Genomic DNA, 15791 nt, shown 5'->3' on the forward strand with positions numbered 1-15791 from the left:
GCGGTGATAGCCAGGGGCTGGGCAGGGGTTGGGGGTGGGGGAGGAGGAAACGGGGAGCTCTTGTTTAATGGGTACAGAGCTCCAGTTTTGCAAGATGAAAAAATTCTGGAGGTAGGTGGTAGTGATGCTTACACAACAATGGGAATATATTTAACGCTACTGACTGTACACTTAAAAATAGTTACCATGGTAAGTTTTATGTTATATGTCTTTTTGCCACAAGAAAAAAGAAAAAGAAAACAGAGCTACTTAAGGGCAGGGACCCTTAAAATTCATTTTCTTTTTTCATTGCATCACAGTTCTGGGCACAGGGTAGAAACTCAAATGCTTTGTGATCCTATTCTACTCTGAAGTGTGTTTGCTGATGTCCTGTAAACATCCTCTACAATGCTCAGTGCAGCGTGGATACTGAACAAAAATTTGATACAGTGTTAATTCCATCCTCTTGGCAGGAAAGTTGGTGTTTTCAGGGAGTTCAGTAGAGCCTACACTCCACTAGGGTGTATGGGAAGGAGAGTGGGTGCTTGGCGTTTGCAAGGGCCAACATGAGGAGGGGGACAGGAGATGTTTGTGGTGGGGGAGTAAATGTGTGTGCGTGTGTGTGTGTGTGTGTGGACAGAGCTGCCCCTCCAGGGTATAAGTATAGGCTGGGCGAAAGGCCCCCAAAGCTAGAAATGAGCAGCCCTGCTGAGGGGAAAGGAAATAAATATTAGATGAAGGGAATTAATTTAATTTAGATCAAGTCTGAATTGGAAATAATGAGCACTTTATAATTCATCAGCCAAAATAGCCTTCAGATGGTGTGAAGTTTCCATCTTCGCTTACCCGCCCTCCACCCCCCACCACCATTTCCTCGGTCACAGGCAGACATCAGGGGACCCTGGCATGTCCTTGAGAACGGCAGCCACCTTAACTCTGCTGCTTTTGTTGGAACTGGAAAACAATCTTTCAGCCACTTGCTTTCAGAAATCGAAAGCCAGGCAGGTGAAAGTCAGGGAAATAGGTATAACTAGGGTATTACCGTCCATCTCAGTAGGCAAACTGTGCTCTCTGTGCTCAGGTCAGTCACTGGCCATTGAGTAGCGACCCAAACATCTCCTCCTACCTACTAAGGTCAAGATCTACATCTCAAAAGGGGACCTGCGCCTTCATTGCTGGGTAGAAATCTCTGATTTCCAGTTACCCATGGTCCATCTAAGAGTCAAAGCCCCTGAGGGGGTTTTGATTTTCTTTCCTTACTTCTTCTTCAACTACCAGTGCACTTCTTTACAAAACGTGGAGAACAATGCAGAAAGGAAAAGAGGTTTCCAACCCTGGGTGGTGGCTCCTGTTCGTCACAGTTGCAGAAACACTGACAAATCTTTTCTTCCTGTGAGCTGTCTTCATTTTGATGAAACAGGTGGAACACTTCTTCTTCTTTAAGAGGCACCCCTACCATTTCAACCTGAGAGATGTAAGAGAGAGGCCAGATGGTGAGTGGGGGAAGGAAGAGGGGGTGTCCCTGGGGAGGGAGCGGGGGAGGGGAGCAGGTGGAGAAAGGCAGGGGAGGAAGCCACCACCTCTTTTAATAGCTTGTGCTTTAGCTGATCAACATTGACGAATGTAATGGAGTTGCGGCACTGGAAGATTTTCACCCCAGGAATGTTTTTCACCTGCAAGACAAATGCGAAGTGGAGGGAAACTTCTCAGCTCTTTTGTAGAATAAGAAAGCACCTCTAGGGGGCGCCTGGGTGGCGCAGTCGGTTAAGCGTCCGACTTCAGCCAGGTCACGATCTCGCGGTCCGTGAGTTCGAGCCCCGCGTCGGGCCCTGGGCTGATGGCTCAGAGCCTGGAGCCTGTTTCCGATTCTGTGCCTCCCTCTCTCTCTGACCCTCCCCCGTTCATGCTCTGTCTCTCTCTGTCCCAAAAATAAATAAACGTTGAAAAAAAAAATTAAAAAAAAAAAAAAAGAAAGCATCTCTAGAACTCCCTAGAGAATCTGGATTCTTCTTCCTAAGAAGCCAGGATTAGCAAATTCTTCCCTGTCATTTTCACCCCCTGCTTTTCCTGCTTTCTTCTCCGCCTTCCATTTGTTCTTTTCTTTTTCTTGGCCTTCCCCACCGCCCCTCCCCACCAAGGACATGATCCTTAACTGGCTGCAGCACTCTGAGGATTTACCTACTCAAGTTCCCCACCTCCACTGTCCCGCATCACTTTCCCCGCCTCTGCCAACATGTGTCCGTAGGTTAGCAAACAACAACAGCAAAGGGATTGTTGTAGAAAAACCAAGCAGCGGGCCTGGTCCAGACCATCCTTTGGGCAAAGGAGCGGGACTGATCTGGAATCTTACCTCCCGATAGTCATTGAAGCTTCTATAGATGTTGGTGTTAGGGATCTGACCCAGGAGGAAAATCTTAGTTCTGAAAGGAAACATATGTGCTTTCAGGTCATAGTTGCCTTACCTCGCCACAGCCAGCCTCCTATCACCTGAGACAAAGTACCTGTGTGACCGAACAGCGATGATGAAGAAGGCAAAGGCTAGTGAGACGAGTAGTCCCACATCCAGTCCCAGGGAAATTGCAGAGACGAAAGTAACCATCCAGATAATCTTATGGAAAAGTGGGGGGAAGGAGGAAGCGGAAGGGAAGACCATGACCATAAGCACAAGTGGGAAGATCGGTTGTATCTCTCAACCCATCTTCTCCTTCCCGCTCCCTCCCGAAACCCAGGGAGCAGAGACCAAACTGCACAGCCCTCTGGGCCGTCGCGTTCACAAACGATTGGGTCCCAACGCTGCCTAGCCATTCTTGCAGGTGTCCTTGATCACTCCTCTCTTCAATTCTCTCTTGAAACCTCACAGGCAAAATAGGGATAACAAAATCTACTTTATAGGCTTTTTGTGTGTGTGTGATTAAAAATATCATCCCCAAAGCAACACAGAGCACTCACCAAATAGTAGTTGGTATTTTAAGACCTTTTGTGGCTATTGGGAATCTTTAACATCCTTTTTGGCCCCTTACCTCACCACCTTCTCCATCGCTCTCAGCAAGCCACTTGACTTTCATCTTCATAGTGTGGATAGGCTAAAACTCCCTTGAATATTTGCTCCCCTCTACCCCCCCCCCCGCCACCTGCTACTTGTTAGTTACTGTCCCCATGTCATTCTCCCTCCCTGTCTCCAGTCCTGCTGAAAGAGCTACCCTTCTTCCTAGAAGTGGTACCTGTGCACTGGACCACATACCCTCTTAGCTCCTCAGGGACCTGGATCCGAAAACTACCCCCTTTCATTTCTCTTTGCCTCTATGGGGTTCCTCTCCTTTCATCGTATTATATCCCCCATCTTTTATTTTTTGCTGTTTCCCCTTTGTGTCCCCAGTTTTGTGCTCTAGATGGGAGCAGGGTTCTCCAGCAGCTCTGCCTCTCAAGACACCGCCTTCGCATAGCAGGATTTGTCTCTCCTATCCTGGCATGCAATCACACTGACTGGATTAAAAGTCATTCGACTACTTAATGTGTGGCAAACCCTTTTTACTAGCTTCATACCTAACTGTGGCCACTTCTGTCCTTTTCATTTAATTTTGCATAGTTGGAATGACATTTCAGCGTTCCATGCACCCATTTTTTCTTTTTTTAGGCTTGAGTATCAGATGTCGAAGAATTGCTAGGGTACTTCACCCTGATCTCTTTGTTTGTTCTCGCGCCCCTTTTCCGACCTTCCCCCCTGTCCTTCCCTACCTCAGCCAGCGCATCTGTACTCACACAGTCATACTGGTTCTGCCTCCACAGATTGGGTACGTTGTAAATGGTTTCAAGGTAGGGGAAGATGTTGCTCAGAATAATACCAGCCAGCACAGCCTGCGGGGGGCGGGGGGGGGGGGGGAGGTAAGCCCTGTTTCATTTTCCCTTTGGAGAAAATTGGGGGTGGGGAGGGGTGGGGGTGGGGAGGTAAAACTCCCAAATCTTCACAAAGGTACCACAAAAAGTCACCCTTGCCACTCAGAAATGTAAAAAATCACCAGGACCTCAAAGCAGAATCTGGGGGCACCTGGGTGGCAAGTCGATTAAGCATCTGACTTCGGCTCCACAGTTTATGGGTTTGAGCCCTGTGTGGGGGGCTCTGGGCTGACAGCTCGGAGCCTGGAGCCTGCTTCAGATTCTGTGTCTCCCTCTTTCTCTCTCCCCCTCCCCCGTTTGTGCTCTCTCTTTCCCTCACTCAAAAATAAACAAACATTAAAAAATGATAAGTAAAAATAAAAGATAAAGCAGACTCTCACCTACTCTAAGAAACATTTTCTGGTTTTCATGAAGTCCCTGCATGAGGGTCACATTTCTCAGCCTTTTTCTAGCCATCTCTTCTGTATATGCTCTGCCTGGGCATTAGACTGATCCTGCCACCAGGAATGGCAGGTTACTCTGGTTTTCTGAGGTGACTTGGTGACCAGTGGGCTCGGAAGGTCAGCAGAGGAGGGAAGGGCAAGGATGAAGTCAGCAGGAATCACTTCTCTCCTAGCTTCATCCTCAGTCAAGAATCTCCACATGGTCTGCGCATTGCAGGAAGATGCGGTGGGAAGGGAAAGAAACTCAACCTCGCGAGGTTCTTGCAAGAAGAGTAGGGAGTGTGAAGAAGAAACAAATCCTTTCACAAAGTCATACACAATAAAAATCTTACCTTTCTGAATGTGAACCTTCACACTGTGTTGGTCCCCTTGCCGACCAGTTGAGACCCTGGCCAGGATGCCCCAGCAATTACTCCAATAAGGATTTTGTAACAAGGGGTCCATAATCTCTCAAGGATGAAGGGCTCATTCATAGTTTAATACTCACAGAGCCCCATTATTAAAGCTATTCAGATATCCCACTGATCAGATGGTGTTCACATTTTCCCACCCGGAAAATGGTATAAAAATAATGTTATTTTTAATAAATGTTAACATTTATTATTAATAAATAATAACATTTTTTAATAATAACATTTTTTAATAATGTTAGCATGGTTAGCCAAAAGCAAGGGCTGCTCTGTCTCTAATGTATTGATAATAAAGGAGTGCTCTTAGTGGATTCTGACAGATTTTTAGTCTTTTTTAAAAAATGTTTATTTATGGGGCGCCTGGGTGGCGCAGTCGGTTAAGCGTCCGACTTCAGCCAGGTCACGATCTCGCGGTCCGTGAGTTCGAGCCCCGCGTCAGGCTCTGGGCTGATGGCTCAGAGCCTGGAGCCTGTTTCCGATTGTGTGTCTCCCTCTCTCTGCCCCTCCCCCGTTCACGCTCTGTTTCTCTCTGTCCCAAAAATAAATAAACGTTGAAAAAAAAATTTAAAAAAAATATTTATTTTTGAGAGAGAGAGAGAAAGAGAGACAGAGAGAGAGGCAGAGAGGGAGACAGAGGATCCAAAGCGGGCTCTTCGCCAACAGCAGAGAGCCCCGTGCGGGGCTCGAACGCATAAACTGTGAGATCGTGACCTGAGCCAGAGTCGGACACTTAACTGACTGAGCCACCCAGGGGGGACCCCCTGACAGATTTTTATATGTTTGCAATTTTTAAACATTCTGATTCTTCCAGCTGTAGAGAAAAAAAAAAATTAGTGAGTGGCCCTCCGAAGACAGACTTTCAGAGCGATGGCACCAAAGGTGCTATGTAAACTAAATTCTGGAAATGACTTCTGCTGGGCATCAGAAGACAGCTTGTGTGATGAATACAAGCTTGATCCCACCTTCTGTGCATAGATTCTGGGGCTGGGCTCCAAGGTCTCCGAATCACAAGAGCAGAAGGCAGCAACAGCCTTGAGGCAGTCCTGCTCTTCAGAAACCTGACTATTCACCGGGCGGGATGGAGATATTCAAAAGGATGGGGCTAACATTTACCACCACTCCGGCTTCAGGGACGGCCACCTCACTGTGTCACCAAGCTGCTACCCCAGTAATGAAACCTCCTTCCTTCCACCTCCCTCAGCACTATCTAAAAATGGCTAACGGGAACATTAAGGAAATTTAAAAGGAAGTCATGGTGACTGAGCAGTGATCTATATGGTGACACAGAACAAATTGATTATAGCCAATAATTAATGCACCTCTAAATGCAAGGTCATCAGTCTCTCACAAAGGGAAGAAATGGCACAGAAGTATAGAAGTACACAGAGGTGGCTTTGCTGAACAGAGTTAAAACTCAACTTTCAGACCCCTGCTTTCTAGTGTTGTGAACCAACCACAAGGCAGAGAGACTGTCACAGGGCAACTGAGTTCATATGAATGCAGAACAAGGCCTTCTGGAAACGGCTTGGGAAACAGATGGCATGCATACACAATGAGTTTCCAAGCCTGAGTCGGTGAGGGGCGTTCTGGCATCTGAAGTCTATTTTGGTCATCTTTAACTGAATCTTTACTTATACAGCTTACTTTCTAGCGTAAGCCATAAAATGAAGGTCAACGAAAATGAGAATAATTATATTATCTAATATTTCTTGAGCATGTATGACTAGCTCAACACCATTCTGTTTATATTAGAAATATTATCTTATTTACTCACCACTCCTGTGAAGTGGTTGCTATTAATTTAAAGGCAAGGGATGAGAGATAGGGTGGGGCGACTGCTGGGAACAAGGTGAATGCCCCACCAAGACGCAGTGGGGAGATCTGGTCTTTTCGCTACTCCACGTTCTTTATCAGTTCTACTTACGTTTGGCAGTTCGTAGAAAAAGGGTCCCACTTTGACCATCAGGAGCAACATCACACCAGCGCCTACCAGAGATGCAAACTGAGGAGACAGAGCCAGTTGGAGAGAGACCATCGGGAACGTATTGGTCCCTGTCTGCAACTGATGCCTTATGCATGGTGAGAAGCGTGCCATTTTTTGCTTAAAAGGAGTTGAGTGTCACCATCCAGCACAAGTGCATTTTCACTGAACTGATATTTCCAGGTCTTGTCAAAGTGCTAAACACATACTAGGTACTCAATCAATATTTGTCGAATGAATGCATGAATGCTTTCTGCAAAGTGCCAAACTGTCTCAGGTATTTGGATCTTTATTGCCATAGCATTGTGCTGTGCATCTGGAGTCTCCTAAAGTCTGGCTTGCCTTCCCTCCCAACTTTAACTCCTCCTGGAACAGTCTAGAAAAGCCTTAGTAGACTCGTCACTGTCAGCCCTAAAATCCCAACCAGTCCACTTTTCATGTCAGTAAATATCTCCCTCCTCGCTCTCCTGTTTGGAGCTTGGATAGCTTCCCATTTAACAGTTTCAGTGGTGTTTCATTTTTTAAAAATGTTGATTTATTTATATTGAGACGGGGGGAGGGGCAGAGAGAGGGAGAGAGGGAGAGAGAGAATCCCAAGCAGGCTCCGTGCTATCGGTTCAGGGCCCAATATGGGGCCTGATCCCACGAAGGGTGAGATCATGACCTGAGCCGAAATCAAGAGTGAGACACTTAAGCCACTGAGCCATCCAGGCGCCCCTCAGTAGCGTTTTATCTTAAAAATGCAATGATAATAATTTCTGATTTCCCTACTTCAGTTTTTCTCTGCTTCATTGCCATAAAAAAGGGTACAAATGTGAGCCAGGGCTGCAAATAGCAGCTCTGGGTCCTACGCTGGCTGGGTTGATGACTCTGGGCTCAGTGTTGCTTGGCAAGCAGTGGTTGATTGGCAGATACAGAGAGCAAGCTAAGTTATGGTCTCAAGGCTCTCTGGACATAGTCTTGAACTCAATACATCCTCTATGGATACATTTCCATTGGTTACGCCCCTAAAAATAAAAACTGATGGAAAGCAGTATAATCTCCCACTGCACTGGGGGATGTGTGTGTGGGAGAATAAAACTAACCACAAATCAGAACAATGGCATATACAACCAGGAGCTGAGGGAGTCCCTCAAAGCTAAACTATTAAGTGACTGTTCAGCAGTGATCCTCCCATTTTTCTCTTTATTTCTTAGGTGTGGAAGAAAAAGGAAAAAAGAAAAACCCTTCCTACTGGATTCCCTCTCACTGCGCACTGCTATTTGCATATAAATGCACCACTGAAACTAACAGCGATGAAATCAATTTCCTACTTCCTTCTTTCCCCGTCCCAGCTGCTTCATAGTTGACACCAGGTGATGGTAGTACAGAAAGGGGGATTTAGGAAAATGGACCACTACAACAGAAAGTCAGGAAGTTCTAAGGGCAAGCATTTTATACCCCGTGGAACTGAAACAAGTAACTGAGGCCAATGTACACATCAACCTGTTGTTGGATCTAATCTAAGGGTCTTGCTTTAGGTGGTCTTTGTTGGCTCTATAGAAAAACTACTTCGATCAGCACAGGAAAATACATCAGGACTTCCTATCACTTCTTCCTTCACCTATCTTCCTATCACTTCTTCTTTGTTGGTGTTTGGTTTTGTGTTTTGCGTCCCTGTCCCTGGGTAGGCTCGACCTACCACTTCTTTTCTCCAAATTCTTCTGATTTAAAGAAACAAAGACATGCAGATGCTAAAATAAGCTGCATTAAACCTAGATTTAAATGAGTACAGGGGTGCCTGGCTGGCTCAGTCAGAAGAGCATGTGACTCTTAATCTTGGGGTTGTGAGTTCAGCTCCATGCGGGGTAAAGAGTTACTTAACTAAATAAAACTTAAAAAAAATAATAAATAAATGAGTACAAACTGAACAGTGAATCCCATAAAATTTGCGGCTGAGACAGGGTTGGGAGGTCTGCCAATAACTGTGTGTCTCCCCTGGCTGTGCACACAAAAAGAGTGGGCTTTGGGACCACAGGGCAATCCTCGGTGGCATTGTGCCTTAGGAGGATGCTTGATGGCTCTCCGAATCTCAGCCTCTGTGTCTGAACAGGGTCTACAGACAGCAAACATGGAGAAGTTTACAACTCGTGCATATTTTGCTATTCCGTTCTCATTTCCATCACTTTCCCAGGCTTTCTTGAAGAAAAACGGGGACTCTGCCCTCTCTTTGGGAATTCAAGGCAATGTGAGTTCCCGTAAGCCACAGCCACTGTGGACATGCAGACCCTCAGACACCAATTACTTCATACGCAGTGGGTTCCATGTAGCAGAAGTGTTGTAGATTGCCAAGCACTGGCCGGGGCCCTAGGGAACTAGGGTAGAAGCTGTGATTTTTGAACCTCTTAAGTGACAGGCACTACGATAGGCACTATTGTCACCTAATTTAATTCTCATAACCGAAAAGTTATCTTTATTCCCATTTTCCAGATGAGGACTAGAGCCTCAAAAAGCAAAAGTCCAAATTCACACACACATCTAGGAACTACTGAGTCAGGATTCAATCTACCTGACCGGCTGACTCTGAAACCTAGGCTCTCTCCACTGTCCCGTTTGCTCCCTCTAAAAAGAATACAACACGTATCTTTCTTTTATAATCTCTTTCTTTTCTTTTTTAATTAAAAAAAATGTTTTATTTATTTGGCGGGGGGCGAGGGGGGAGGGCAGAGAGAGGGGGAGACACAGAATCTAAAGCAGGCTCCAGGCTCTGAGCTGTCAGCACAGAGCCTGACGCGGGGCTCGAACTCACGAACCATGAGATCCTGACCTGAGCCTAAGCCAGACACTTAACTGACTGAGCCACCCAGGCACCCCTCTTTCTTTCATAATAATTAATCTTTTAAGCAGTTCTGAGAGTCTGGGGACATGGCAAGACGGCCAGTCCTTGGAAAGCAGGGAATAAGGAAAGGAACCCAGTTGTGGAGAACAGAGAAACCCAGTGGTTAGAACTAGATGAGCCAGAAGACAGAGTGGGGGACAGTCCAACTGGCCATGGGTCTGGGGCTCTTCACATCCTCTCTGTCGTGGCCTGCCAACACAGCAGGCCCAGGCTGTGGCAGCAAGAGTCAATAGGTTTTGCTTCAACCAGTGAAGGCAAGTAGGTTCTAGACAAGGAGAATTATGAAATCCAGGTACACATACACAGTTTGTATTTGTGCCAGGTTAAAAAAAAATAATAAAGTGGCTCTCGGTGGCAGGTCAGGTCTGAGAGGTACACAGGCAGCCCCTTGCTTCTCTTTCCTATAGTCCTGAGGAACTTTGAAGAAGCGAGGGTGTTCTCAGGCAAAGTGACTCAAAAATCCCCCGAGAGAAGAGATAGAGAGAGCATCGGCCGCTGTGAGATGAAGAAGACAAAATGAATCTCAGGGGCCTCTGCTTGTCCAGATCGGAAGGGTGGAGGCTGGGTAGCTCCAATGCCTCCAGGGCTGGGGGCCAGCAGCGTTCTCTGCTCAAACTGGCGATTTACCCGATTGACCAGGCTCTCAGGGAAGAACTTACCCAGCATTCCTAGAAGAATGCCCCAACGTGAAGTGTCACAGCCCCGCAGGGACATATCATTGGTAGGGGAATGTGCTGCACAGGAGAACAGTGTAGCAGCAGAAAACAGAATGAGAGCCACAGGCTGCCTTTGAAGCAGACACTTTGTCTGACAGGCTAAAGGCAACTCTGAGGCTGAACTGAAGCCCTTCTTCCTTCCGGCTATCTCTACATCTCCTAACCCTCTTTCAATAATCCATGAAAATCCACTTCCTCCCTCATTCTCCTTCTTGTAATATTTATGGCACTTTTTATTTATGAGGCTTATTCTGCACTTAATGTTACTTGCCGTGTGATTTAATTTTTTCCACCTATGTGCCTTTTTTTCTCCCCAAATGTATGTCATGCTTATATACCAAATAAACGAAGCATGTTGTCAAAGTTAGTGGGGACTGGGGCGCCTGGGTGGCTCAGTCGGTTGAGCGTCCGACTTCGGCTCAGGTCATGATCTCGCGGTCTATGAGTTCGAGCCCCGCGTCGGGCTCTGTGCTGACAGCTCAGAACCTGGAGCCTGCTTCAGATTCTGTGTCTCCCTCTCTCTCTCTGCCCCTCCCCCGCTCATGCTTTCTCTCTCTCTCTCTCTCTCTCTCTCTCTGTCAAAAATAAATAAACCTTAAAAAGTTAGTGGGGACTAATGTCTGGGAACGCCATTTCTACTTCTTATCATGAAATCCTCTCGTATGGATGTCAACGTTTTTGCACACTTGCACAGAACATTCTTCTTTTCTCCATAGCCCAAGTTCCTTCTTTCCATCAAACGGGAGTGGAAAAGAGGTATACCTTCAAGGCCAGCATGTCTGGCAGAAGCTTTATGACAAAACTCAGTCCACGTGAAGTGATAGGACACGATCTTACTCTAGACCCAAGATCCTGCCCCTTCTGACTTTTATTGGCTTTCACCTTATATTTCACCTCTATTTACCTATGGACTGGGACACGTTGTCTCCCCCCCCCCCCCAATGTAAATTTAGTGTCCATTTGTCTGACACTTCCGTTTCTGACCATTGCTGTACCTTTCTACCACACGTCTGTGGCCTAAGCTTCTTGTTGACCTCTGTCGTTATTTCTCTGCCTTCTGAGTCCTAACCCATTCCCTGGGCTTACTCCAGTTTTGATTCTGAGAGTTCTTTGACATTTCATCATGCTCCATAGCTGAGCTGGGACATATCCCATGTTGTAGAGCTGGAACTTTAATCTAGTTAGTTCAGAACCCATGAACATTGGACTTATAAAATATCATGCCTGCAATTAGACAGAGTTCACCTTTAGAGCCTTCTCTGCTGGCATTCTCCCTCTCCCTCTTCTTCTCCCTCCCCCTCTCCCCTCTGCCCCACACATTTAGTTTACTAATTCGGAGCACCTGAAGATAATTTTCTCATATTCAAAGGCAGAACGGTCATAAAATCTCTAGGCCCATCTAGACAAAGGCCTTACTCTCTCTCATGAAAGGCTCTTGTCATGCCCCTTGAGGAAGCTAGGGAAGTTTCTAGTTCTGGAGCTAGGATGGGGAGAGTTGTATTATTACTTCCCCAGACTAGGACCGGGAATATACCCTTCCATAGAAAGCAATGTTAATAGGTGATGGTTAGGGGCACCTGGGTGGCTCAGTCGGTTAAGCGTCCGACTTCAGCTCAGGTCACGATCTCACGGTCCGTGAGTTCGAGCCCCACGTCGGGCTCTGGGCTGATGATGGCCCAGAGCCTGGAGCCTGCTTCCGATTCTGTGTCTCCCTCTCTCTCTGACCCTCCCCCGTTCATGCTCTGTCTCTGTCTCAAAAATAAATAAACGTTAAAAAAAAAAATAAAAAAAAAAATAGGTGATGGTTAGTTTACCTGAAATACTATTCTTTGGGGTATGCTACATGGAAAATAGGTTTCTACAGACTAATCCATAGAAACCACTAAAATAGAATAATATTTCTATAGAAAATGACTTTCAAGTTCAACGTTGACAAATAGCTTTTAAGACAAAAAAAAAAAATCTAAGCAAAAAATTAGGCAAGTGTGAAATCCAGGTTCCTCCAAGAGATCTTGCCTAACAAACATAACATTAAAGCAGCAACATGATTAAACTAAGAAAATCCCCTTCTGGGAATATACATGTGAATAGATATAAATATGCTTTTATATTAGGAATAAGATTCTATTTCAACATACCTGTTGTCTTCCTCCAGACTTATCTTGGATAATAGTCCTGACAACAGCACTAGTAAACACGCAAGATCTGAAAAATGAGCTGACGACATTGCAAAGGCCGATGGCTATTAAATCCTGGAAAGACATGGCAAACGTGTTAGGCCCGCTGTTTGTTGAAGAAGGCAGACTTGGGTTTGAGCTAAAGACACACCGTCCATTTCTTATGTACGAAGACAGGATTGTTTACTTCACTTCAAACAACACAGAAATATTCCGTTTTTAAAAAAATGTTTATTTTTGAGAGAGACAGTGTGAGAGAGCATGAGCAGGAGAGGGGTAGAGAGAGGGAAGGACACAGAATGTGAAGCAGGCTCCAGGCTCTGAGCTGTCAGAGTGGCACCAAACATGGGGTTCCACCTTGCCAACTGCGGGATCATGACCTGAGCTGAAGTCAGATGCTTAACCGGCTGTGCCACGCAGGCACCCCGGAAATACTCTTACAAAGAACAAAAGGATGGCAAATCTGATTTCCGGATTAACTTGAACCTTCATTTTAGCTACCCATCCTAAGAAAAGCACTTTTTCAAAGTGAGAAATGACATTTTTGTCTTATTATTCCCTTTCACTGGGACTTCGGATGACAGGAGGAAACATAATACTAATTTTTCTCCCTTCCTTCCATACTATCTTAAAATCAAAGTGGGACAACTCTTTCTTCCACATTTCTCTTTTGAGTTCTAGGAAAAGGGCCAAACTCAGAATAGTTGGGAGATAAAAAAACAACAACAACAAAAAAACACACCAAGGACTGTTTCTGGGAGACCAATTTAATTATGCTAGTAGCCTGGCTTTGATATTCCCTAGCATTTCTTATCGCACCTCGGTATGTGGTTGACTCCTAAGAACTTGGAAAGGAGGATGAAATTAAGAGGAGAGGAATTCTGCTAGCTTAACAACATGATGCCATATGTTATCTTCTTGCCTCCCCACACCATAGCTGTTCTGGGCGAATAACACTCATGTTAATTTAAGTGGCTTCAAAGTTAAGTATGCCATGCTTCTCAAAAATCCTTTGGTAATTATAATTCAAATTTTGGTCTCACTGACTCTCTAGTTACAAAAGAATGCAGTCTTGGGGCACCTGGGTGGCTCAGTCTGTTAAGTGGTTAAGCTAAGCGTCAGACTTTGGCTTAGGTCATGATCTCACGGTTCATGGATTAGAGCCCCACATGGGGGCAGGGGGCTCAGAGCCTGGAGCCTGTGTCGGATTCTGTGTCTCCCTCTCTCTCTGCCCCTCCCCCACTCATGCTCTGTCTCTCTCAAAGATAAACATTAAAAAAAATGCAATCTTCAGGTTGACAGGAGGCTCAGATTGGAGAACAAAGACTTAAGGGTCAGAGGAAATAACAGAAATGCTTCTCATCTCACCTGGTTGGAATTAACACGGTAGTTATGGCGACTGGCAACCTTCTTGCCCACAAATACCAGCAGAGAGGAGCTCACTAAAGCTAAGGAGAAGGCTTCTAAAATTAATTCAGGAAGAATGTTCAAATCTGGCATCACAGGAAACAGGAAGCTGGAATAAAATGGTGGAATTATTCCTAGAAAGCAGGAACCATTTATTGGCTCCTTCCCCACTCCAGCCTTATCATGTGGGGCAGGCAGGCCTGACCCTTTTTTGAAACTAACAATAAGAGGGGCGCCGGGCTGGCTCAGTGAGTTGAGCGTCTTTAGCCTCTGAATTTCGGCTCAGATCATGATCTCAGGGTTGTGAGATGGAGCCCTGTGTTGGGCTCCGTGCTGAGCCTGCAGCCCGCTTAAGATTCTCCCTCTCTCTCTGCCCCTCCCCTGCTGGCATGCACGCACTGTCTCTCTCAAAAAAAAAGAAAGTAATAACAACAAAAGATAGAAGAGTACTGAGGCAGCAGCCTGCCCAAACTGCCGGGAAACCCAGCCAGGTTACAAAAGCCACTGAGAGAACACTTGCTATCTTCCAGTTCGACATTCTTGCCATGTAGCAATAGCAACAAATAGGATAGGCAAACCACAAAGACTGACAGAAAATGGCCCCACCTACACTGTTAGAGACCATACCAGTGGATAAACAATAGGCAGATACCACATCTAAGATGGTTTGGAGCCAAAATCCCAATGAATCCCCTTCTATTCACACTCAAATCTTTTAGGGTATAATTTTATGTACATTTTTTACATCTTTACCTCTTTTATATAAATTACTTCCAATTCTACCTACACCTTCCCCCCTATAGTTTTCTCCCCCTCATTTCTTTTCAGTGTGGTACATATGCATTGCAAGAAATCCACCATCATATCCATTTTTTTTTTTTTTTAATTTTTTTTTTTCAATGTTTATTTTTATTTTTGGGACAGAGAGAGACAGAACATGAACGGGGGAGGGGCAGAGAGAGAGGGAGACACAGAATCGGAAACAGGCTCCAGGCTCTGAGCCATCAGCCCAGAGCCTGACGCGGGGCTTGAACTCACAGACCGCGAGACCGTGACCTGGCTGAAGTCGGACGCTTAACCGACTGCGCCACCCAGGCGCCCCCATATCCATTTTTAAGTGTGCCATCCAGTGGTGTTAAATACACTCGGAACGCGCAACCGTCTCCACCATCCACGCTGTCACTCTTTTCACCTTGTAAAACTGAAACCCTATTAATCCAGTTAACCAATAGCTCTCCATTTGTTCCTCCTCCAGCCCTGGCAACTACCATTCTCCCTTCTGTCTTGATGATTTGGACTACCCTAAGCACCTCATGTAAGTGGAATCATACAGGGTTTGTCTTCTTGTGACTGGTTTAGTCCACTCAGCATAAAGTCCTCAAGGTCAACCATGTTGTAGCATATGTCAGAATTTCCTTCCTTTTCAAGGCTGAATGATATGTATATATATTTTGCTTATCCATTCATCGTTGATGACACTTATGAATTCTTCCACATTTTAGCTATTACGAATAATGCTGCTATGAGCACGGGTGCATGAATATCTATTCAAGACCCTGCTTTCAATTTTGTGGGGTATATATCCAGAAGTAGAATTGCTGGATCATCTGGTAATTCTATGTTTAATTTTTTGAGGAACCACCATATTGCTTTCCACAGTGGCTGTACCATTTTATATTTCTACTAACAGTGCACAAAGAAATCTACATCCTCACCAACTTTTGTTATTTTCTGTCTTAGATGCACACACACACTGGTATAGGTATATGTATATATGCGCATATATATGTATGTGTATGTGTATGTGTATGTGTATGTGTGTGCGTATGCACATACACAGTAGCCATCCTAATGGGTATGAGGTCGTATCTCACTATAGTTTCAGTTTGCATTTCCCAAATAATTA

The 15791-nt window shown here is 45.4% G+C and overlaps 1 protein-coding gene across 2 annotated transcripts in view; it reads right to left on the bottom strand.

The window, feature by feature from the left end:
• SLC26A8 (solute carrier family 26 member 8) overlaps positions 1–15791 on the bottom strand; it is an 86944-nt gene that overhangs the window by 14366 nt on the left and 56787 nt on the right. For both annotated transcript variants that reach the window (XM_047860866.1, XM_047860865.1), the window contains exons 9-16: positions 13847–13994; positions 12440–12553; positions 6651–6728; positions 3739–3834; positions 2481–2587; positions 2330–2399; positions 1560–1652; positions 1313–1444 (exon numbers count right to left, since the gene is read on the bottom strand). In XM_047860866.1, the coding sequence (XP_047716822.1) occupies positions 1313–1444; positions 1560–1652; positions 2330–2399; positions 2481–2587; positions 3739–3834; positions 6651–6728; positions 12440–12553; positions 13847–13994 (838 nt within the window). The remainder of the gene's footprint in view (positions 1–1312; positions 1445–1559; positions 1653–2329; positions 2400–2480; positions 2588–3738; positions 3835–6650; positions 6729–12439; positions 12554–13846; positions 13995–15791) is intronic.

This window comes from Prionailurus viverrinus, chromosome B2 (assembly GCF_022837055.1).
Source record: "Prionailurus viverrinus isolate Anna chromosome B2, UM_Priviv_1.0, whole genome shotgun sequence".
NCBI classification, from domain to species: domain Eukaryota; kingdom Metazoa; phylum Chordata; class Mammalia; order Carnivora; family Felidae; genus Prionailurus; species Prionailurus viverrinus.